Raw genomic sequence first — 25,499 nt, 5'->3', positions numbered from 1 at the left:
ACATTTTCACTGACCTAGAGATGATCCACACCAGCTTCTTCATGAGCTACATCACCAATGGAGCAGCAGCTCTAGAGGCCAGCTCTGCTCCTGACTGTCTCGCCCTCTCTGCCACCTCCCATGTCCCTTCGCTGTCCCAGCAGGTCCAGCAGCCACCAGACGACAGGCTGGGGTTGGCAATGAGGAGATTACAGGAGCTTTACCTTCAATGATCCAGACATGAAGGAATTTAATCCCATGTTTGAAATAAAAAGAGTTTATTTAGCTTCTTCCTCTGAGTCACTGCCGAAACATCTCATCCCCGGCTGCCGTGTCGGGAGCTCCATCGCTCACGAGACGCGTCCTCAGGTGCACTTTTGACCTTCCCCTGCATCAAGGGAAATCCCTCAGCCCTGGAGCCTTGCTTGCCCCCTGGGATGATCCTGCTCCCTCCATCCAGGGCTTTCTGTTGTGCTTGAAGATAAATCTGGTGGTGAAGATCCTGCTCCTTTTCAAAATGAAGGTCAAAACCTGACCTCAGCAATGCTGAGTACGTGTTTTACCAACTCCAAAGGGAGATGATTTGGCCCATGGGGGCGATGCTGGACTTGTTCTTCTGATACCCAACCTCCTGCCACAAAGGGACACACAGGTACCAGGGATGCTGTGAAACACCTTTTCAGGATCTGGGTTCAAAAAACTCATACTTGCAAAAAGCAAAATCCACAAAGAATTTACTGGAAACCCCTTGGTAAAGGCTGGTGTCCTGTCCTGTGTGGGGCATTCATTAAATGGGGAATTCAGCACTGCTAAATCCCACCCAAATGGTTCTTTCACAGGAATTTGCATTGTTTGGTTCTGGTTCAGCAAAGCAGCTGAAGATGGGAGCTGAACAGCAGCAGAGGGAATCACCACAGACATGGGGTGCATTCTGAGTGGCACAGGAGGGGGCTGTGATGCACAGTGGGGTTGTGTGGACACACTCATCTCTCCACCCCATCCTGTCCTCCTGGTCCAGCTGTTTCCCCACCTGAAGATTCCAACTGCTCCTTTGGCCTGGAGGTGTTACAGAGCTGGCAGATGGACCTTGCTAGGAAAGTTTGAGAGGAAAACACGTTTGGGTTGCTTCAAGCTAACAGAATATTCCAAGTCAGCAAAAGGAAACAGTGTTTGTTTGGGGTCTCAGCTCATGTAGATGCCTGGAATTCAAAGTCACAACAGCCAACTGGAAAACTTCTCTCAAAGGAGAGGCAAAGGCTGGTGCAGGGAGAGCTGTGATCCCCAGAAACCCCACAGTGCCCCTGAGCCCAGAGCTGCTCTGCACACAGGGCTGTGGGTCTGGAAACACCACAGCAAATGGGACAAAGGCATCTCTTCAACCCTTCTCCTTCCACCCAAGAGGAGTGGGCCTGTTCTGTGAAACATTATCCTGGGACAGCTGTGCAGAGCAGGAGGGAGGAGGCTCCAGCAGAGGTGGGGAAGTGCTGCAGTCTCACTATGGAGGGTGCAGAAACAGAGGGGAGCTGCCTGGGAGAGGCCCACATGCAGCCAAGCACAGCAGTGCCTTCCTCCCTGGCTTTGGCTCATGATCCAGGGCACAGGGATGGATTGTCTGGAGACTGACATACAAGTGCCAACATCCATGTGCCCTCAGGGACATCCCCATGGAGACCCTGCTGCCTGTGGGGGGAATGCCTGGCTTGGGGCCCCAAAGACTCACTTCCTGTGGAGAGAGTGATGGAGAGCCCAACACTGCAGAGGGAATCCAGAAAGAAGAAATCCAGAAACTGCTGGAAGGCAATGAAGGTGTCCTGGTGTTGTCCCACCTGGCTGGACATCCAGAGAGATGCGCTGCTGCTGCCAGACTTTGGCTGAGATGTTTCTGGAAGGGCACCCAGGGATGGAGCATTCCTGAAGGAGAAGGGCTGAAGTTTGTGTTGATGTGGAGACAAAGACACCTGCACCCCTTGGATCAGGGCTGGTTATTGCTTTTTCCAAAACTGCCCCAGAGCTGCTGCATTCTCATCATGGAGAACACCAAGGCTGTCACCTCACACCTGCACTGGGGGTGAGCAGGAGCCTTGGGAAGTGAATTCCAGGGATTCTCAGGCTCTTCCCTCGCTCTGCCAGGAGGTGTCTGGCACCGAGATTCCACCGAGCAGGGCAGGTCACCACACCAGACATGGCCAGGGACCAGGTCCTCCACTGCTGCTGCTCGTGGGCATGGTGAGAACCCAGGGAAATGAGCAACACTGAACTCCTAAAGCAGCTGGAGTGCCTGGATCAGGCTTTGAGGGGTGCCTCAGGTACCAGTCCCTGTCTCACTCATTCTCAAGCAGGTTCTGTGCACACAAGGCCAGGGTGGTGTTTGAGATCAGACCTTGGAAGTGGCTGAGCACAGACCCAAGGGGTAACCCCACCTCCCCCTGTGCCCACCTGCCCTGAGCCCCTGCCCTTCTCCAGGGCAGTGTCCCCACGGAGGCCACAGCAGCTTCCAACCCTCCCCCAGTGACCCCCAAACCACCCCTGGGGAAAGCAGGGACAGGAGCTGTGGCTGCATGAAAGGCTCACACACAGGATGAACTCATCCCACTCCTCCCAGCCACACACACAGCAGGGCAGGAGCTTGTCCAGACCCTTCACAGCAGCACAGCTTTCCCAGAGCCACATTTGGAATTCTGCTGCTGCTCTGTCCCAGGCCTCATCCCCAGGGTGGGTTCCACAGCACAGAGGGTGCACAGGGGGTTATTTGACACCTGAGCAGGTCTGGGAAGTTCAGACACCACGTGGTTACTGGTGCTGGTGCTGCAACACCAGCTTTTTTCCAGACTCCTCCAGCTGGGAACATTTAAGATGTTTGGCTTTCCATAAACATTGAAAATCTATCCAACTTCAAAACTATTTTTTGCTTGAACTGATGAATTTAGTTTCATTTACTGTGTGGAAAGTGGTTCTGCTTTTAAGATAAAGGCAAAAGCTGCTCAGGCTGGGCACAGCTGACACAGCAATGGGGCTGGTCAGTGTTGGGACAACTCAGCCCAACATTCTGGACATGGGACTCGTCCCAGGACACTTCCCAGCCCAACACAGACAGCCACATCCAGCCTGAGCTGCCCACTGCCTCCCATCAGTGTTCAGCCAAGTTAAAAGTCCCAGGGATATTTAGAAACACGCTGCCCACAGGGCCCCTTGGAGCACAACTCCAATATTTTCACCTCAGACACCATTCCCACCTCCCTCAGCTTTACCAAGACCCCTGGGCAGCCCCAGCAGTGCCAGGGAAGGAGCAGAGGGCACCTTTAAACACAATTATTGCACTTTCCTTTGCACAGGAAAGAGGGTGTTGTGCCCAACAGGGGGGATTTAATAACTAAGGAAGGGAGAAGTACAACTACCAGTTAAAATACGGCAGCACCTTATTCTGATTTGACTAAGCAGAACTTTACCTCATGTTTAACCATCTCACTGCTGGACAACTCATTTCATTTTTAACAGACAGACTGGCAGAAGCTGCTATTAATAAAGTAATTTGAAAATCTGGACCACAGCTATTTTCCCTAAATGAAATCAATGGCTATATCCACTAAAGTCATTGTAAAAACAGTTAGGAAGGAGCTTCAACTCACAGCACAGTTCTCCAAGGACACATTCCCAGGCTGAATCCCTGTGGAGTTAACACTGGACTGTGAATGTAGCACAAGGCACATTGATGTATTTTGGTCACTTTATTAAATGAGATATTAAATAGTTTAAGTTTCAACTACTAAAACAGCACTTTGAATGGTGAAAACACATAGTATATCGTCATACTTGAATGCTTCTTCTTTTTTAAAAACACATTTCCAGTCCTTATATATATTACAAAACAGCCTTATAGGAAGAGGGGACACCTTTTCTATAGTACTTAAGATATTTAATACAGAACTGAAAAGCCATCTAATAGAAACAAAGGCAAGTCTTCACAGCTGTATGATTTCAGCAGCCAAAGCTGGTTGATGGACTGAAACATTACTATACAACTGGGACAAAACATATACAATATCACGATACTAAGCAAAAACGCTTTACATCCAAAGGAATAAACAGGTTACAAAATGTGGATAATTTAGCAGGCAAAACTGTATTACAAGCAACATTTTTATTTGTCATCTTAAGCCATTTTTATCTAGTTAAAACATCTAAAACAAATATAAAAATGAGCCTTTTATTATCTTACTGATGTATGTTCTGTCTTTAAGTACTGGTTAAAGCCTGATGTTATACTCAAAGCACGTTGTTATGCAGCTAAAATGTCGAGTGAGAAACGTAAGCAAAGTGGTCCAGGTTTTACTTCAATGCTTATCTTGTATTCCTTCTTGTGCATTAGTCTTCTGTTATCCATAGGTTTGTCCAGGATGAAATAAAATGTGCCTTTCAATGTTGCCTAAAACTTCCACATTTAAGTCTTTGAGTTACTGTAAAACTCCACTTAACATTCCCAGGTTTGGTAGAAAGTACTTCTCTTATTCACAACACGTAGGAATATCGGTGACAGTTACCCAGAGTACATTTGCCTTCAAATGTTTGTCTCAACATCTCACTTTTGTCTCTTCTAGTGCCAAGATGTCTCTCCTTGCTCCCTCCCCCAGATCAGAGTTAACTGTAGAGCTGGCAGAGCACTAGAACACACTGAGGGTCTTTTGTGGTATCTTGTCATCAAAGAGTCCAAGACAGAAAGTTGTCAGCTGGGCTTGCAGCAGCCCAACCAACCTCTGTCCACGTCACAAACCAAGTGTGAGTCACACACCAAAACATCGTGGAACATCTGCAAAACTTGTCCATTCAGGGCAAGAACTCAAACTCTTGCAAGAAACTTCCCAGAAACCAAAAAGATTTTATTTTAGTTCACACCAGCATCAGAAGAGTCCAGCACAATGTGGAGCCACCGCCTCCATCTGTCTCCAGAGCCCTGTGTTGTCCACACACCACCACCTCCACTTTCCTGCCACTTATTTGTGCCCCCAGATGATCAATGGGGTTTTTTTTGGGGGGTAAGTATCACCCAAAGTCTATGCAAAGGAAAGCCCTATTTGTATTTAATAAGAACCTGACAAGCACAACAAGTGTGGGCAAAGAGAGTGATAATGGTATAGAATAAACCTGAAATTTATCTCTGGCCTACATTAAAAAAACCCCCAAACCAGAACAGAAACAAAAGCAAAATCAAGCTCTTTGTGTCCTAACCCATGTTTTCACACAACTGAAGGGATGGGGAGGAGTGCATAACCCCATCTCTGTCAGTAAAGTCGTTTCACGCTTCTGGCAGCTCCAGAAGTTGCTACAGCACTTTGTATGGATTTCCAATGGGCAGTGGCTGTGCCACGTTAAAGGGGGTTCTCTGACAGGCCACCTGACCCTGGCCACCACCACCATTTTACCCCAAAAGACAGGAATTGAGTTGTGTTGGCCCGTCCCCCATTGCCGGCAATGGAGGAGACAGTAGCACCAGCAGGAAGGAGTTACAGAAATGTTCTTTGTGCTGGACTCCACAGCCAGGGATCAGCCTGTGAAGGAAAAGCATCTCCCACTCCCAGACCATCAGCTGTTATTCCATCACATGGAACTGAAAATAAGAAATGGCAGCAGACTGGGGAAGGCCCAGTCCTGTTTAAGGCTGGATGCACAGTTCCCTGTGTCTCAGAGCAGTAGTAGTTACAAATATTGCACTCAGTTCTGTTTCAGGGAGCATTTTCAGCTCCTGTTCCATTCAGCACAGATGACCTGTGAAGGAAACTAAACTATTTCTGTTACAACGTTCCCACTAATAGAAAGAAATGGGTAAGCAGAAAAGTATTCCATAATTTGAGGAATCAACTCTAATCAAGAACTCAGCTGTTTTCAATTCACATATGTCAGACTGAACTTACAGACCTGCAGTCCTTCCTAAGCTTCCCAAAGCTTTGCAGCCATGAAAAGCAAGCGTAGGAGTTTAGACAGGAAACCTGTGGAGATGCTACTGTAAGGGGAGGACTTGTTTTCACTGAAAACAACTTGTTATCTCCTGTACTCAACATATGTAAGAAGATTCTAGGCAACATCACTGACAACAGGGAAAACATTGTGACCTATTTAAACAAAGCTGAAACACTAATATGCAACATGGTATTTAAGGGGAGCAACCAAACTATTCTTTTTAATTTTTTTTTTTACAGTTGAGTTCTGTTAGGCCATTGATTCCTAAAAAAATAAAAGTTCTTTCTCTGATTTTAACAATCCTTTAGGCTTTTAGTGCAAAATCACATTGATTTCCCTTGGGAAGGCCCTGGATTTTTGCCTCTCATTGGGGGTGGTGCTCGTTGTAGGGGTGGTGGCTGCATCCCACCAGACACTGACTGATACATTCCTCTCACATCTATGGCTGGGTAGCTGGAAGGATTCATGATTAAATTTGGAGGCTTTGGCATCATGAGGTGGCCCATGGCTGCTTGCTGGTAGGACATCTGCTGCTGCTGCTGCTGGTTGTACTGGTGCTGGAGCCGCCTGTTCATCAGGATCCTCTGGACACAGCCGATCAACTGTGGAGGGAAAGCAGAGCTGCCTGAGTGCACCACCCGGCCCCCTGCTCCCAGGATCAGGTTCAGAGCTGAAATCAATTTGTTAGGGACAGCATGGCTGGGGGAAAAAGCCCCATTGTTATCACCATCCCTAATGTGATGGCATTCAGCAGCCCATTACTGCAGAAACCATTTAGTAACAGCATTTAGGGCTCAGTTCTCCTGAAGACTTGGCTATTGTGTTGCAGGCAGCATTTAGGTGAGTTGCCATGGCAACATGTACTCTACTGTGAAATTATTCCCAGGTATAAGTTACATCATCATTTGTCAGGTACCATTCATCTTCCCTTTGAAAGTCCCGCCTGTGCACTGTCAGTGTTTGTTTGCCTGAGAGAAAAACTCTTCCCTCTGACATCATCTGGGCAACTTTCAGATCCTGCAAAGTAATTCTAAGCTAAAACAACATTACCAACACTCTCTAAGATGTGTTTCCTAAGTGGCTGGCTGAGCTCTGGGAATCAGATTTCTCTTTACTCCTCCTGACCTCGCAGCAAAGCCCTTCAGCTCCAAACCCTGGCGCGTGGCTTTTTCATGAACCTCTCCCTCACTGAGGCCAAGCAATGAACTCCAGCACACTGCTGACCACTCTGTGAGGGCTATTGATGTGCCTAAACATACACTCGTAGCTCAGGAATGAACACACACAAGATCCTCATTCAAACTCTGACAGTAGGTAAATAAATGTAGGATGTTTTACCATCTGCTGTTTCCCGAGCACGTCGTTGTAAATGGCTTCTCGGCGCTTCACGTCCAGCTCCTGGCTCGCCTGTCTGTTCAGGGCCAGGGCCTGCACCTGGCTCTCCGTCAGGGTTAAGTTTTCTTTCCACTGGAAAGCAAAAAAACCTTCTTGGCACCGGTGGTTTGAACAAAAACCTGACAGTAACTGACGCTCTGTGTCATGTTCGCAGTTGCACCAAGAGTTAAACCAGCCCAACTTCCAGGGAGTGCAGAACTGCTTCACCAGAACCACAACCAGCAGTTATTAGTTCTTCTAACTGGCAATTAGCAGTCCACAAAATACAATAACTACTTGCCTGCAATTGCTATTCTGATTTCTAGAAAAACCAGCATTTTCAGAGCATGGCAAATATTTAGGGATCTAAAGTGCCACTCCTGTAAGGCTCTGTGCCAGCTGCACACCACCAAGGGTTACTGCTGGGATAAAGGTCACTCCCAACTGGAAATGATGCTCATTAATAATGCACTGCATTAGCTGGATGACTATTTGCAGTAGCAATATCTTTGTTTTTCCACTCCTGATCTAAGCCCAGGGTTATCCACTGCACTCACTATGGATGCAATGATGTCTTCAAGGGGCTGGATTCTTGCTGCAGCCACACTGTTGGTTGCTTCCACTACCTTCTCTCTTCCTTGATTAATGAGGTCCTGAGAAAACACCACAACATCAGTTATAAAGCACAGAAACAACAAATGCATTTCTTCCCCAGCCTTCTTAATCTTCCTCTTGTACGTACCTAGACTTCAATTACCTCTCTGCTCTCAATTTGCACAAGTCAATGAGTCTAAGCTGCCATCTATTTGAATTTTAGCACAGAGCAGTTGAACAACAAGTATAAACATTACAATTTGTAGACAGCATTTGTAAAAACCTATTTTTGTACCCACAGGTTTTCAGACCAGCATGAGAATGGTAAAAACCCAGGTCAATTTTCTACCATACAGACTTGAAGATGTTACAATTTCGAAAGTGGTAATTAAAGTCTGCAAAGAATGCAGGTGATGCTCCAGAATCCTGACAATCTGCCCAGGTATAGGTTTATATACATGCAAGTTCAACTTCAGTGAGGCTACATGCAAAAAAAACCCCAAACCTCCAAACTATTAAAAATATACAGATATTTCAGACTGACATTATCCACAATTTGTGAGAGAAAACCCCTGCAGCAACACAGTGCTCCTTACCTCCAGCTGTTGGTTACTCATTGCTGACAGAGCACCCAAATTGTAAGGAATATATGATGTCTGAGAGCTGAAATTTGTGGGCATTGGGTTGGTCCCTGTGGGCATGTTGAAACGCATGGTCAGGCCCTGGAAACACAGAATGCACTGGTCACTGATAATTCTGCAATAACCACACTGATAATTCTGGAATAACCACACTGATAATTCTGCACTGGTCACTGATAATTCTGCAACAACCACACTGTTAATTCTGCAATAACCACACTGATAATTCTGCAATAACCACACAGCCAGAGCAGCTCTAGGGACAGCCACAGGCCCTGAACACTGAGCATGGAGGTTTCCAAAACTCAGCTCAGAACCCCATTTCAGTCACAGAGGAACCAAAGCTCCAGTCTTCAATAATCTCTGAGTTTAGCTTGTCAATATTTGATACATAAATGATCATGGCTTATCAGTACAGCTTAAATTGGTAAAGATAATTTTTTATATTGAAAACCCACTACTTTACAATGTAGAGTTTTACCAGCCTGAAATGAATTTCTGAAGAAGTAAAATGCACAATTTGTTCAGGAATGTAAAGCTCATTGCCCATTTGGATTTCTCATCAGGCAACTTCAGATTTTACTCTTTATCTCCTTATTTCTTTTCCCTCCCCAAACCTTTTCATCAGTGATCACTGGCAACTTATACACCCACTTTTTGTACTTTTAGTGGAAGGCTTTTGAAGGTGCCTGGCCCACTGAAATTCAAAAGGTAATTTGGGGTAACACCAACAAATCTGATTGAGAATTTCAACCTTGGTGGAATCCCATAAACTGCCCTTATGACCCTGTCAGGGGTAAAGGCACAGCTTTTGTTTTAGGAACACAAAGAGCTTTGGTGCACCCCACACACCCAATTAGTGGGGATAAATCACCACCAACTGTATCTGATACAATAACAGGGCACAGGGCAACAAAATGGGAACAGAGTTCCACCTTATTGTAATTTCAGAGATTTCTGTTGTATTATCAAGCACTGGTTTATATGTTAATGTGTGCATTAGCTCAGGAAGGTGACACTGTCACACAGAGCCCCTGACAGGGACACCCTCACATGGGAAAAGAGGGGTTACACAGGACATCATAAATTAGAAAAAAAATGCAGGTGTGAAAGGAACTTGTAATGAAAGTAGCAAAGCAAACACACAGAAAGAACCAGCACTGAAGGAGCAAAAAAGACACAGTATCTCCATGTCTCCTATGTCAATATTTGCTTTTCAAATTTATTTCTTGGTCTGTAAAAATCTTTAATTATCCAAAGACAAACTGAAAAGGTTATTGGGACTCTAAACCTGGAAAGGTTATTTTCATATACACAAACCAGATTAAACAGCTTTACCTTCTTTTCTGCTTCATATTCTGCCCAGGCTGCCTTCCTCTCTTCTTCAGTGAGTTCCTCCTCCTCCTTATGGTCCAGGAGTGAGTCGTGCTCATGGTACCCCACGATGTACTCCTTGTTGATCTGGAGCAGCTCTGCCAGGATGGTGTCCTGCTCAAATCAGGGGATGCAGGAGGAGTCACTCAGCAGCTCTGCCCTGTGCCCCCCTCCTGCTCCCTCCCCATTCCACACACAGCTCTCAGCACTCCACACCACAGTAAAACTGGAAAATCATTTAAAAGTACAATTTTCCTCAGAGGGAGAGCAATGGATTAACAATCTGTTGCAGAGATGACAGTGCAGCCACTTAATAAACCACAGGAATGCACTCAGATTCCACAACAATAAATGCACCTAAAAAGAATGGAATGTTCTCAGTGGCTTTTCCTTTGCTTAGGCTGGGCAACAGACAGGACCCATCAATACATCTGCATTTATTATACAGAAACAGCAGCTCCACAGCTTTCAAACACTGAGCACCACTTTGGGTCCAACATCCCCAGATTTTTTAAGTCAAACCTTTTTGTCTGACAGGCAAGGTGATGCTGCAGAAGATGAAGAGAAAGATCCCTACAGAACTAAGAAGAACTGCTCCTGCTGCACCTGAGGAGCTTCTTTCCTGAGGTCATTCTTGAACAGGGTTTCTTACATGACTTGAGTGGCTGATGAGCTTCATAAAGTAAGAAAGCTCCAACACACCACAGCATTCATGCTAAAATTGCTAATATGAAACCATCACTGAACCACTCCTGAGAGGAATTACAGTCCAGGAGGAATCTGAGCCTCTCCAGGTCCTGCCCTCACTGTGCCAGGTTTGCACAAGCAGGAATCCAGCCCATCCCACCTGGCATTTTATAATCTCAGCTGAACAATGACTGAAAAAAGCACCCACAAACAAACAGATTTCTGGGAACTGAGTGTGGAAGTCCTGACCAGGGGTTCTGTCCCAGCAGCTCCACAAAGCTGTTTGTTTCTGTGTGTTGAAATGTTAATTCCGTTAACCAATTATCAGTGAGCTGCTCTTTGTCCCAACCTTCTCCTGTTTGGTGTGAATTTCTCCATCACCAGCTCCTCCCCGAACATCCAGGGTGGGGTTTGCACCCTGCAGGGCACCGGGAGCAGAGCAGGGGGGCTTTGGGGGGCTGGGCGCTGTCACCCCAGGGATGGGGGGACACCAAGCCCGGGGGGCTGAGGAGGCTCCTGGAGGTGCAGGAACCACTCTGGGAACAGCAGGGCTGCAAACAGCCCTGGAATTTAACCCAGCCTCCCCCAGCCTGCACAGCCCTCCAAATGTGCTTTCATTTACATCCAACCGGGGCTTTGCTTTTCTTTGACTAAACTTTGTTTTGTGCTGACTTTAATGATGGGAGCTTTGAAAACAGGGATGCATTTAGTTCAATCGTACAATTAAAAAAAATACTAAATCCACCTTACACATTAAAAACCATCAGAATAATGATTTCTTTATATTTGTTTAGCTTGTTGATAGAATAATGATTCTCAATTGGTTTGTAAGCTTTAGGATGAAATCCTGGTGATGAATGAAAATATGAAGAGAGACTGAAAGAAGGGTCTGAATTTTAATGAAAATATTAAGAGAGGCTGAAAAAGGGGTTTGAATTTTAAAGAAGACATTTGTCTTTTAAAAATCCTGATGGAAATTAAATGCTACAGAGAGATCACTGTATTAGAAAGGAAATCTTCCATGAAGGAGTGCAAGTTATGTTGCAATTCACAGGTTTTTCTCAACCAGCTAAATATTTAATACTAAAGCTAAAAATAAAAATTAAAAAAAATTAAACAAGAAGCAAATTCTTCTAATCCTGAGATCAAAATTCACACAGCTAAGTGCCTTCAAGGCTAATTCCCTGAATGAGGAATGGGGAATGAGCCCAGGGCTCATTCTGCAACAGCAGGGCCAGTTCTGAGGGACACCCAGTGCCCCAACACTGCCTTTGTCCAGCTCATGGACTGTACTGAACTATCCTGGAAATTATATTTCTATTATAATTATAGAAATATATCCTTATTTCTATACTTCAATACAGCAAAGGTGACCAAGTGATCATTCAGCCTTGAGAAACCTTTTTTGGACTGAAATTCCAAAGCAGCCCTTTCCAGCTGGGCAGGGAGAGGGGATGAATGGAATCAAACAATGGAAGTTAAGAGTAAATAATTGATGTGAACCACATTGGTATTATAAATATTCTGCTAAGCCCAAGTATCCAGAAGCTGTTTCTGAGGGCTCTGCAGTTGGGGCTGGAGCACCAGAGGCATTTCTTCCCTGAGAATCTCCACACCCCAAGGTCTTGTTAGACCACAGAGGGCAGAAAACTGCTGCTCCAATTAAAACTGGACATGAAACTTGAATAATCTTCCAGGAAAACAACAGACTGCACATCTGCACTGCCATTTTTACAGAAAATAAAAGCATTCTCCCCCCTTAATAGCACTTTCCAAGAAAACTGCTCTTGGACTCAAAGCTGGATGTTGTAAAGCCAAAATTCTCAAGGATCTAGTTTAAAACCAAGCAGGATTTGTTTCTGCACTTGCTTTTAAAACAATACAGAATGAATTCTCCCATCTCATTTAAAACACAATAATTGAATATTTGTCTTTTTCTTCCATCCAGGAAGTGAAAAAGGAGTCAGAAGCACCCCAACACTCAGCTCTGAGTTATTCCTCCTCATCCCACAGGAATCCTGGCTCAAGGATTCCTGCAGACCCTTCCCACTGTGGGATGCCCTGGAGCCAGGCAGATTTCTGAGAACAAAACCAATTATCACCACAGGTTTTTCCACATTTGTGCTCAGATGGTTGGAGAGAAGATGGAACACATTTCCCCTAATTCCTGTTCACATTTCCCTCCAGAAAGGGGCAGTTCTAAAAGGTGCACTTTCAAACTTCCTTGTCCCCATGTTCTGAGGACTCTGCTCTCCCCTTGCACTCTAAAATAATGTAAAAGCACAAAAAATGGTATTTTTAGCCTGCCTTCATGGTACAAGATCTTAAAGAGAATTCTTGTCTCTAAATGCTGTGTAATTACTTGGTGTTACAATAAAATGTGTTCCTATCAACACATTTTTTAATCAACCTAAAAAAAATGCTGTGTGTTGTTAAATTAATTGCTAAGGAGATTAATAACCAAGCTGAATGATGCAGCTTTGCTAAAATCACACTGAAATAAGAATAGTTAACTGAGTTCATGGCTGAGGAACCTTGCACAGATGAATTTAACTTGATTATTTACAGCCTTTTCAGCCATCAAACAAAAAGGAATTAGAAATGTACACGCAGCATGTACTGAGATGCACCTCTTAAAAAGGACAAAATATCATCTGCTAAAACCATGAGACAACACAAAAACAAGTCCAGTCCCCACATTTGCTCTACTTAAGCCAGGAAATGGTTAAAAGCTCATCTTCACCTTGACTTGCACAAACCTTACACTGATGATGGCATTAAAGTGAACTTAATACTGAGTGAGGGAGCAAGCTTTGAGTTTATAAACACATTAATTAACTGATTTATTTTGTAATAGAAAACCAGAAACCTTCAAAATGTAATTATTGCATTGGATTGATCAATGTTTCAAGTTAACAGTTTCAGTTGCTTCACAAGTTTTGGAGTTATTTTTGCATTTTTTAAAATAAGAAGCAGCATCAGCAAATGGTGCTGCATTGGCTCTGTTTGTGGAGGTACAAGTGCACAAAGCATGAATTAACTAAGAATGTAAAAAAAGATAAAATACTATTAATTATATAATATAATGCCCAGACACTGCAGAGTGACCAAACCACAGAAATTTAACCAGTTCATGGACTACAGGCCACTCCCTGATGTGTTCCAAATGGCAAGATGCAGAGAATTCCACAACAGCCAAAGGATGAATTAGTCTTGAGCAGCCCACAAACACAGAGAGTATAAAAGAAACATAAACCCACAGCCTAATCTTAAATACAAACTGACTTGGAGAAAAAGCATAAAATAAAGAATAAAGTTTATTCTTACCTAAGTGCAACTCTTATCTCTATTAAAGGAAATTAAACAGGGAACTAAAACCCAAAAAGTCCTGGCAAAGGAAAACACAGATTAAGATGACTCTTACCTCCAGTGCCACCTCTCACAAACTGAGGCTGTGCTGGGTCTCACCAGCACCCACTCAGATGCTAATTTGAATTTTCCACAGTTTCATGCAGTAAAACTTGTATTCATTCAAAATGGGGGAAAAGTGTCTTTGTTCTGACTTAAAAGTTGGGTCTTTTAATGAGTATCCTTCTCTCATAGCGTCAATTATATTGAGAGGAAACTCCTCACCCAGACAAGTTGGGTCTTTTCATGAGTATCCTTCTCTCAGAGTGTCCATGACATTGAGAGGAAACTCCTCACCCAGCATATTGAGGGTTTGTTTATTAATTATGGATTTTATTGTGTTTCCTGCTCTCCACCTCCACTCCAAGCAGCCAGCACCGCTCTACACCACAAACCTGCAACACATTTAAACACACCCAGGTTGTTTTTACAGCACAAAATTCCTGCTGATGGCCACCACTCACTTTTGGCAGCATGGGGGTGTCCCTCTTCTTCTTCTTCTCCGAGTTGGGGTCATCCAGCAGGTCTGGCTCAAAGGTGTAGAGCTCAGTGAGCTCGTTCATGGTGAAGTGTCTCTCCACCTGCTGCTGGTCCACCACCCTGAAGGACAGCGACTGCTTCGTCACCTGCCGGTCGTAGATCTTGTCCTCCATGGTTCCCTGGACACACAACACCCACTGCTCACCCACAGCAATGCTCACAGGTGGCAAAAAAGCCCAAATAACCACCCAGCAGCTCTCTATGCCTTGTTTCCCTGACTGTGTTTCTGCCACTTTGAAGCTGTTTGTTTGCTGGGCAATAAAAGGAAAAAGAACCTTTTTTGTGCATGGGACAGATGTCATCTAGCTGGTGACTAGAGGAAGAAAATTAGTCTTTTAGTGGTGTTTTTAAGAGATCAAGTTTGGCTTCATTTCCCCAAAGTACGATTTTGACCAAAAAATGGCAATTTTCACAGCGTGTACCTTATTTTGCTGCTTTGAGCAGCCTGTGAAAAGGAAAACAGATACCATATCACTGTGGTGGAGGAGAGAGGGCAAGGGAGCCAGTCAAGCCTAATTCACCACAGCTGTGTACAAAAAAAAATTAGATCTTTGATGAAAAAAAGGAAAATCACTTATTTTTTGAAAAAAAAGATGACTGAGAAGGATGAGAACAGCACAGCCTGTTCTGAACAGCATAATTTAAAAAGGATATCAACGGTTCAAAAGTGCACAGAGAAAACTACAAAAATAAACTGCAGCCTGAAGAAAAACCCCATTTGTGACAGTAACATGTCCCAGACAAGGATCTGCTTCAGCTGGGATGGAAAGAGTGACTGGATCAAGGGTGAAGTGCTCCTGGGAAAGGGCTCCAGGCTCCTGTGTCACACCTGAGGAAGCAGAGGCTGAAGAGGCACTTCCCAACAGAAACAATGGCCTTATTTAAAGCACAGATCAGGGTCCACATGAGTTATTACCCATCTTTAACATCTGCAGGGTGTTTTCAAATAAGACAGGATACAATTTTATAAAAATTCACTTGTATCCATGTGGTTCCACTGCAGTTGGACCATCAGGGTGTGCAGAAGGAGCTGCCCTGGGCAGGGCTATTCCCTAACAACAACACCACCATCCTCTGCAGGGACTGCTCCAGTCAGAGTTTTTAGAGGTGTGCAAATTAAAAAGGCTGAGACTCCTGTTCTGAGTCTGGTCTGGACATGTGAATCACGGCTGGAATTCCAGAATTTGGTTAATGAAGTGTCAGACAAGGGGGACCTCACAGTACTGAATGTAGGGAGCTCCTGATGCAGGCAATGATTGCCATTTGACTCTATGATTTAGGATGCTGAACAACTGCTTTGTTAAAACTATATTACACTATACTACACTATATTAAAGAGACACTAAAAGAATACTACTGAAAACCCCATGACTGCCTCTGACAGACACCACAGCTTGGACCTAACAGGCCAATAAACATAAACAACCATCACTAGAATTGAATTAAGAACTCCCTTCAGGTAAATAATTTTCCTAACACACTCCACATGTGCAAAACAACAGGAGCAGAGAATAGGGATAAGAATTGTTTTCTCTTTCTCTGAGGTTCCTCACTGTGATTCTCAGGAAATATCCTTAGGCAGTTGTGCCTGCTGCTCTCTTTGGAGAGAGCTGCAGCTACATCACAGCAAATAATGTCATTTATTTTAGCACTCTTTCCTTCATGAGCTGCTTCAGTGGCCAAACCCTGCTCCAGATCAGAGCTGGAATGTGACTGGATCAACTTGGGTCACTACAGAGCCTAACACAGCCCAAACAGGCACAGCCCCCACAGTCCCAGCTCCCAAATTTGACTGCAGCATGAAAGAGTACAAAAAGTGCAGCAGAAAAGTACCTGAGCCAAAAACCTGTACACGAACACAGGCTTGTTCTGCCCGAAGCGATACACCCTGAAGATGCTCTGGATGTCATAGGAGGGGTTCCAGGAGGCATCAAAGATGATGACTCTGTTAGCAGCCACCAGGTTTATTCCCAGGGAACCTGCTTTGGTGGATATGATAAACAAGCGGCCTCTGGAACAGAGAAGAGCGGCAAAATTTGAGTATTTTGGAAAATAACTGTTGTTCATACATTGAAATAACTCTAAAACTTCATTAAAATAATGTATTAAGCATAAAACAGATGCAGATTTTACAAGAGCAACACTTTTAGCAAAACATACTCTCCCAGAAATACACATCAAGGCCTTTTGCCAATGAGCTGTTAAGAAAAACCGGTGGGGAAGAAAAAACTTTGGGGTTTGCATTTTCAAGCTCTAATAAAATTAGTTATATCAAATTAAACCCTAATTTTAAACAGGCAGATTCCACGCCATAGAAACTCTTTCCTGGCTTGCAAACTTTCAGGGTAACTCTCCAATGACACTGTTTCTTTGATATATCTGTGTTTTTTGAGATTCAGAAAAATCTCACTCTGGTTCACCTTGGAACCAGTTCTTGACAGACACCTGACAGAATAAACTAGTTCAAAGTATCAACACTGGATTAGCTCACTTCTTAATTTAACTTTTTTCCCCTGCACATTATAAATGACTGTACCATGATTACATACTTTATTTTTTAAACAAATCTAGGAAGGTGAAGCTCCTTAACTTCATTCAAATACAAGTCTGTACCTCTCCATCTAAATCAGACTTGAAAATCCCACTTTAGAGGAGCAGTGGAGGGCTGGGAGCCAATTCTGGAGGCAGCTGAAAGAACTAATTTGCTCCTGAGTGGCCCAGGGACTGCACAGCCTTCCTAGGTCCTTGTATCTTTTAAGTACATGCAATAAAAACACTGTCTCTGATTTAAATTGGTTACAATCTAAAAATTGTACAATTGGACAATGAAAATAGCAAGGAAAATCTGAAGTCAGTGACACATTCCTGCAGGTTTTCTGTGTGAGTTCTGATCACCATCTGCCTGGTCCTGAGGTCATTAAGCTGATAAAAGTAATAATAACTAGGGAATAAAAGAAAGAAAAAGGGGAAAATAAAGCATATCTATCTCAGGAGAGATCTCACCTCACATTAGTTTCATCATTAAACTCCTCAGCCCATTTCTTTCTGGACTGAGCTGTGGTGGAGCCATCCAAGCGATAATAATCAATATTTCTGAACCATTTTCCTTCACCTGCAAATGCAACAGCCAAAGTTATGAAAATGCTGATGATGTAAATAACCAGACTGGTAACCAATTGGAATTTAAAGACAGAAATTTATAATCAAAAAATAGTTCTAAGGTTAAATTTAAATTTAATTATTTGAAAATACCTGAGCTTTTTTTGATGGGGGGAAGTCCTCTTATTTTTCACACTTTCTAGCTGTATTTATGAATTTGCAGAGCTATGTCTTAACTTGGAGCCAAAGCTAATTTTAGAAGTCACAAAGATGCTGTTACATCTCATCTTTAGGTGCTGTAATTGCACTTTTCCAATGGATCCAGGCAGGTTCACATTACAGCACCAGTGTCAGTCTCCCACTCAACCAGCAATGAGAAGTCAATGCTCCAAAGGAGATTTCAAAGGTCAAACTCATTTTGGAACTGAAATCTAGCAAAATCTTTGGGTTTAATTACCCTGTGAGTTACAGCAGCTTCTTGTCAGATTGGGGGAAAAAATAACCACAGCTGATGGAAGATTTTCTTCTCTCAGTAATCTTCCATCTTCTCTGGCCATCAAGGTATTGGTACACAAAATTAATACCCCTGAGCCATCAATCATAAAGAAAACAATGGTTTTGGGAGCAGCACTGCTCAATTCAATCCATTGAGAGAGGCAAATTGGTGAGTTCTGTCAGGAAAGCTGAACCTTGTCATGATTTAATTTTGCTGGCCAGAGCTACCACACGTGGAAACCCCCAACCTCTTTAAAATCTCAGAATAAAGGCACAACTCCTCAAAAAGACACCTTGTAATGTGTGAGATGACAAAATTCAGAATAGGAAGCAACAGGCAGGAACAATAAATCTGTGAGAGACACATCCTGGAGATCTGCAGTCACCATCACTGAGCCACTTTTCCCTTATCTCAAGTGCAAACTCATGGAAGAGTTGGTGACAGACTGGGAAGGAAAGGCAGACTTGAAGGAATTCTTCAATCCACATGTCCTGGGAATGAAACTCTGGGCAAGGAGGAACAGCACCCTCAAGAGCTCTGGGAACATCTCAATGAGGCATTTCATGCCATTTGAGCATCACTAGCATAATAACTGATTCAATACTTGCTCCCTATGAAATCCTTAAGCCAACCTGCAGCTGTGCATATAAAGCCTAAATTCACATTTTCCACATTTTACACACTGCTTTAAAGCAGCTTCATTTCCCTTCACTCTCTCTCTCCCAGGAGGAAGGATCAGGATTTGCCACACACCAGAATTTAACATCTTTTTTTTGTGCAGAATTTAACAAAATGCCTTCTCTGAGATGTGAACATTAAATCTGCTTAGCCTGGATGACAGAGAGTGAAATCAGAGAGCTCCCAATGGGAGCCCAGTAACCCTGGCAGCCTCAGGGGCAGCCCAGAGCATGCAGCATCCTCATGGAAACACTGATTTCAAACCATTCCATGGGCACTGAACAGAGACTTGGGAAAGAGCTCTGAGCACTGCAGTTGTTGAAGGAGACACTCACCTTTATAGATAGGAGGCTGATCTCTGTCAGATTTCTCCCTGTTAGCCAGCTCCAGGAAATCTTCTATCAAATCCAGAGATATCAGGGACTGGCTGAACACTAGGCTGAAAAAAGAAACAGGGAAACATGGAATTCATCTCTGGAGTTGTTTTAATTATTGCACTGCTTCAGTTTTGTTCCCTCCTCCCTCTGATATGACCTTTGAGACAAAGAGAGCAAGATTTCAGTGGGGCACAGGCAGGTGAGGGAAGATCTCTGACAAAAGTGAGTATACCATGCTTGGCTGTTTCAGAAAACAGCAGAATGAAGAGTGGATGGATGGGGAACACTGTCAGACTAATATATTTTATATATAGTCATATATATATGACTATAATATAGTATATTCCTGAAGACTATAATATAACATATTCCTGAAGTCTTCAATGACACGTCCAGAACTTACACTTTGTCTCCCAGCTCCTCTGCCATCCGGAGAATTTCAAAGAGCAGCACCATTTTCCCAGAATGTTCCAACACCTCAGCATCTGCATCAGTGACAAAATCTTTGTACCAGTCTGGAGCTGGGCTACCAGGATTGGAAGAGGATGTAGCTTTGCCTATAAAAAAAAAACCACAAAAAAACAAAGAAAAAGAAATAAACATGAGAACATGGTCTTCATTTAAATGCTCTGAACTACAGAATTGTTCCCTCATTATCAGACTTAACTGGTATGAAAAGAGTTAGAGAGGCAAAGAAAAAACAGCATTTGCACTAGCAGCAATTACAAGAGTTAAATATTTCAGGGATGCAGAGACAGAAACTCAGCCTGCCCATAATGTACCTCCTTTAACACATTTAATCTCTGTGTGTAAATGGTTTGCATACAACACTCTCCACCCCTTACACATTTACAAGATGTTGTCACTGGAATGGGGGCAACAAAAATTTCTCACCTGACCTCCCCCAAAAAAATTTCAATTACTTAGGGAAAGAGATTAGACCCACATGAAATAACAGAATAAGAAAATTATCTTTGTGATACCAGATACAAGACAAAAGCTGGATTATTACAGGAAAAAAACCAAAAATTAAATGTGCAGCTGTAAGAAGTTTGAATAACAACTTTAAAGAGGACTTGTGTTCCTGCTGCACTGGATCTGCTTGCTCAGCATCCAATTCAAATTCCAGATGCAACAAATTATGACAGATATATTTCCTAATCTTTCCATTAATCTTCCAGGTTATATAATTTTGTACTTCTAAATTAAAAAATTTCACTGTGCAGCTTCCCTGCCTCAAAACCCCCAAGTTCTAAGTTGATGCCCCTTGTTTTTCCAGGATAAATGCATAATTAGAAGTAGCAAGAGCTGTAACTGAATTAAGGAATTTGCCATTCTGCCACACAGCAGAATTCCTGGGAGCCCTCTCAAATTGCCTTTTGCAAAACCAAGCTGCCTCACATTTTCACCACTCTGTGTTATCCTCACCTTCATCTGACTTTGTTGATGCTGGGTTGTTTGTAAGATCTTCTACATTTCCTTCCCCACCTCCACGAGATCTTGAATTCCAGACTTTAATGACTTCAACATCATTATCACTGCCACTTCCACTTGAGCTACACTCTTTTGTCACCTTTTTCCCCTTGGATTTTTTTTTCCTAAAAAGCAACATTAAACACCCCATTATTTTTTTCAGTCCCACTGAAAGAAAACATATTCTAAGAGACACATAAAATACAAAATGAACATTCACTTTATAGAAATCACTTCAGTTCTATAAGGGAAACAACACCAAGAAACTAAATAAAAGGTCAATTACTTTGCATAATCATCAGAACTTAAGCTCATGGAAGTTTCATCAGAATCTGAAGCTATGAAGTCATCCATGCTGTCTTCATCAAAATAGCCCTCAAAAGAGAAAAAACAAAAATTATTAACCATGTTCACCCAGAAGCTTTTATTAAACCTTTAGCCATCTGCTCACTCTTCATTTAAACAATGGTAAGTTCTACAAAGGCCTGGCCTTGCAAAATGTTTTAAGAATGACAACATACCCAGCGAGAAAAATATGACAAAACCAGCAGCAAAATGACCCCACAGCAACAAAGATTTCCATTAATTTGACGAAACTTTACCTAGAGTTTGGCAGAGCTTGTTTGGAAAGTTCTCAAGTGAGAGTATTTTGATATATCTAATTTACCTTATTTTCTTTGCTAATATAGTCCAGCTGCAAACACCAAGGGTGAGTCCAGATTCTGCTCAACATCTGGAAATCCTGGAATAGCTTAGCTCCAGCTTTGCCTCTTCCACCTTCATTGCCACCACCTACACCTGACAATAAAGTTCAGGTTTTAGAGTGAGCCCTGAAGTGAGTTTGCCACACTCTGCTCCCCTTTGAAGAGCCCAGCAGAGCACATCTGAGTGTTCTTTCCAGCTGCACATCGTACTGCAACATCTCTTGTAAAAAGGCTCAAATTACTCACTCACAGCCATTTTTTCTCCCAGTTAAAGTTGTCAAAATTAGATTTTCTCCTTTTTCTTGATAATGAGAAACATGATTATATTTTTTACATAAAAGCACATTGCTCCCCAGCACAGGAATGCACACAAATCCTCTTAAAAAGACAGACTTGTCTATTTAGGTCTTGTAAAAGCAGCCCAAGGTGGAAAACACAAAATAACATTTGCATTTAGGTCTCAATGAATCTAATCTGATCTACCTTTAATGACCTGTAACGCTGCAGTATTCTACTACAAAAAAACCCTTATTTTTTTGTTGTCCAAGCACTTTAATGCATAGGACAAAGTTCAGAAAGTTGATTTTCACCCAGCAACTGTGCTAGGTGAAATAATTAAATTATTATTAAATGCTTATTAATAATTATTAAATTAATTATTAAATTATTAAATATTGAAAAGAGCTGCAGGCACATACCTGTCAGATGATCCAGGTAATACTGGTAGAGCTTGCACTGGATGGGGGTCATCCTCACCTCCAGCACATACTCGTACTTAGGGGGCAGGAACTTGGTTAAGGCTGTGTAATCCTTCCTCTGCAATTTCACAGACACTGCTTCAGTCACAGGAACATGGCAACCACTCCTGAGAGCTTCAGGAGCACTTGGGGCATCTCAAAGGACAAAGCCCTGTGGGATCAGGGGTGCTGATCCTGGTGCTTTCAGCCCCAGAGGGGGAAAATCAGCCCAGAAATACAATTTATTAAGGCCCTGCAGCAGGAACCCACCTGCCCCACTCAGGAGCTTCCTAGGCCAAAGTCTATGACCTGCTAAGCCCATGCCCAGTTCCAAGTCCTTGCAAAGTTCACTGCAACTCCAGGAGCTGCTCTGGGAACCACTTTTAGGGGTTTTTTTAAAGAATACTAGAGCCAGATTTTACTTTTGTTTTGGGTTTTTTTGACTCTGACACTACTCTGTCTCCCAATGAGCATAAGAGAGAGCTGCTCTCTATGGAGAGCCTCTGCTCTGCACAGGGCTGGAGAAAATCCATGTGGGCTCCATCCAAAACTTTTTTTTATCTAAAGTCTATAAAGTAACAAATTCTTCACCCTTTTGAACCTGAATAATTTTCATTCTCTTTTGTTTTCAGTTGTTCTGATTTTTGCAGATCAGAAAAAATACATGTTTAAGAATAACTGACAAACTATTCCTGAATAATTTTCCTTCTCTCTTGTTTTCAGTTGTTCTGATTCTTGCAGATCACAAAAAATACACGTTCAGAAATAACTGACAAAACTGACAAACTATTCCTGAATAATTTTCCTTTTGTCTTGTTTTCCGTTGTTCTGATTCTTGCACATGAGAAAAAAGACATGTTCAGAAATAACTGACAAATTAGTCAGACAAATTAGGACTAGCAACTTTCTGTGCAGACTTTAGGGCAGTTCTTAAATGTGCATATGGAATTAAAATGGAATATTTCAGAGCAACTAATGTCCTACTCTACTAAAAAATGTTCTTGTCACCCAGCAGGAAATAGCTGTATCCTCTAATACTTGTATTGTAGAATACATTGACTGTTGGAGAAAAACTATGAAGTTTTCTAGTCAAAAATAATGCAGGGATCTAACAATCCTGCAAAATATTGTGAAATACTTTTTCCTGCAAAATAGTGAAAATATTTAATTTAAAAGATTTATGGAGCTCTCAAATCAGAAGTTTACAGGACTTGGGTGATTTCAGAGCGAGACAAAAGAACTCCTCTCCTTCCTTGGAGTGAAATGATGAGTTAGGGACAAAGTGTTGTCACCTGAACACAGCCAGCCAACATCTCATAGAGGATGTGAGCACGTTTCTTCATCACCCTGACATCCACGGGGGTGGAGTCTGCGCGCTGCCCGTTCTGGATGGGATTGATGAACCGGTTCCGGAACTCCTTAATGGAGCCAAGCAAGTTCTCCTTGATGAAGTTAACCATGCAGTGATCTAGGAGAAACAGTCACACTTGAGTGGTTCCAAATGGAAAACACAGTGTTGGGATTCATGCAAACAGAAAAGAAATGTGCCACAGCTAAATACAGGTCTCGATGAATCTTAGAAACTTAGCAGGCAGCAGCACCGCTTCAAATCCTTTTCTTCCAATCAAACTAAATATATCTGTCACAGACACATTTTATGAAAAATCCTTTCCTTAGCATTTTTTCTCCTGAGAAGCTGAGAGGCCTCAGGAGCAAAATGTAAACACTGGTTATCTGCTGCTGTGGAACGCAACAGGTGCATCTGTGATTGGTCTCATGTGGTTGTTTCTAATTAATGACCAATCACAGTCAGCTGGCTCAGACTCTCTGGTCAGGCACAAGATTTTATTATCATTCCATTTCCTTTCTATTTCTTGCTTGTCTTCGGATGAAATCCTTTCTTCTTTTCTTTTAGTATAGTTTTAATATATCATTTTCTTTTAATATAATATATATAATAAAATAATAAATCAGCCTTCTGAAACATGGAGTCAAGATTCTCGTCTCTTCCCTCATCCTGGAACCCCTGTGAACACCACCACATATATCTTCTATGGCTGACAGGCAAAAGGAAGGAAATAAAAGGAAATAAAAGACAACTACTCACATTCTATAAGATTATTCTGCAGAGGTGTTCCTGTCAGAATTATTCTTCTCCTAGATTTAATAGAATTCATTGCCTTGGAGACAGCAGATGCTTCATTTTTCAGTATGTGTCCTTCATCACACACCACGAAATCAGGACCTGGAAAGAAACAACATTAAATCTCTCTACAATATTTCATTGCCACAAAGAACCTGACAGCCTAAAGTATCCAAAATTTGTTCTACATCAATGTTACTTCGGGGTTTTTTAAAACTTTTTTTGTGTGTTTTTTGGTGAGACTTTTTAGCACTGATTGGGTTCTCACTCAGCCTTTGCCCAAGCATTCAGAGGAGCCACTGTGGTAAAATCAAGGCTGTTGCTTGTAAAGTCTTCATGGCAAGGATTAAACTCAGCTTTGCAACATATTCCTGATAAAATGGTCTATTCCTGCTGCTGGTTGTGCATGGATGCACCTCCATCCATCCTGTCAAAACTCAGTAAAACTTCCTTCTCTCCAGCTTTAGGCTGCCATCTACTGACACTTGGGCAATCCCAAAACACCCAAAAATCAGGTAACCTGAAATTTTTCATTACTGCAAGAATAACACCAGGGGGACAGAGTGCAATCAGAAGTCTTAGATAATAAAAAACACAACCAGATTTGATTTGAATTACAGACAAGTGAATTGCCACCTTGCAGCTGAAAGTCACCTCAGGAATGTCCTCAGCTTTCTTCCAGGAGATAAAATATCAGTCTGGTTTAAGTGAGCTGCACAAGGAATGTCAAAACCACAACACATTCCCACAGCATGCAAAGCAACTCTAATAATAATAAGATAAATAATACCCAACTTGGCAGAACAGACTTGCTCTTAATTGTTTTCAGACTTAGCACAATTTCTGGAATTTCTTTCCTTGAAAATGAAGTAAAAGATATTCTAGGATCCAAGTAGTAACTCAGAATAAATGTTTTACCAGCTCTAAACCTGACCTCAGTTCCAGCCCTCTCAACTCTGAAAGCAGCTCATGACAAGCTGCTGTACCTTGGAGAAAAGCCACCAGTTGGGTTCAGCAATTCAGCACTAAAAAGGCCAATAGTTGAGGAGCAAAGGAGGATTTGTCAGCATGGACAGTTTAATCCTTTATAATTTACTGAGAATGTTTTGTTTCAGACTAAAATCAAACTGCCTTCTAAAGAATAAAATTAATTCTAGGGCAGTGATCAACAGCAAAGAATCAATTACACCTCTGACCACACACACACCAGTGCCAGTCACCTTAATCATGCCATTTTAAGGTG

At 42.6% G+C, this 25,499-nt stretch overlaps 1 protein-coding gene across 2 annotated transcripts in view; it reads right to left on the bottom strand.

Annotated features, from left to right (window-relative positions):
• Positions 1 to 3,689: 3,689 nt before the first annotated feature.
• ATRX (ATRX chromatin remodeler) overlaps positions 3,690 to 25,499 on the bottom strand; it is a 69,295-nt gene continuing 47,485 nt past the window's right edge. For both annotated transcript variants that reach the window (XM_030967979.1, XM_030967980.1), the window contains 16 exons: positions 24,221 to 24,358; positions 23,406 to 23,581; positions 22,075 to 22,192; positions 21,340 to 21,470; positions 20,959 to 21,047; positions 20,628 to 20,797; positions 19,603 to 19,756; positions 19,158 to 19,261; positions 17,553 to 17,661; positions 16,383 to 16,560; positions 14,474 to 14,668; positions 9,879 to 10,028; positions 8,496 to 8,621; positions 7,863 to 7,958; positions 7,270 to 7,398; positions 3,690 to 6,533 (listed from right to left, as the gene is read on the bottom strand). In XM_030967979.1, the coding sequence (XP_030823839.1) occupies positions 6,255 to 6,533; positions 7,270 to 7,398; positions 7,863 to 7,958; positions 8,496 to 8,621; positions 9,879 to 10,028; positions 14,474 to 14,668; positions 16,383 to 16,560; positions 17,553 to 17,661; positions 19,158 to 19,261; positions 19,603 to 19,756; positions 20,628 to 20,797; positions 20,959 to 21,047; positions 21,340 to 21,470; positions 22,075 to 22,192; positions 23,406 to 23,581; positions 24,221 to 24,358 (2,342 nt within the window). In that variant the 3' untranslated portion in view covers positions 3,690 to 6,254. The remainder of the gene's footprint in view (positions 6,534 to 7,269; positions 7,399 to 7,862; positions 7,959 to 8,495; positions 8,622 to 9,878; positions 10,029 to 14,473; positions 14,669 to 16,382; positions 16,561 to 17,552; positions 17,662 to 19,157; positions 19,262 to 19,602; positions 19,757 to 20,627; positions 20,798 to 20,958; positions 21,048 to 21,339; positions 21,471 to 22,074; positions 22,193 to 23,405; positions 23,582 to 24,220; positions 24,359 to 25,499) is intronic.

The sequence above is a fragment of the Camarhynchus parvulus genome, chromosome 4A (assembly GCF_901933205.1).
Source record: "Camarhynchus parvulus chromosome 4A, STF_HiC, whole genome shotgun sequence".
NCBI lineage: Eukaryota > Metazoa > Chordata > Aves > Passeriformes > Thraupidae > Camarhynchus > Camarhynchus parvulus.
Note: the sequence above shows the minus strand (reverse complement) of the source record. Positions and strands in the feature narration are given on the sequence as shown.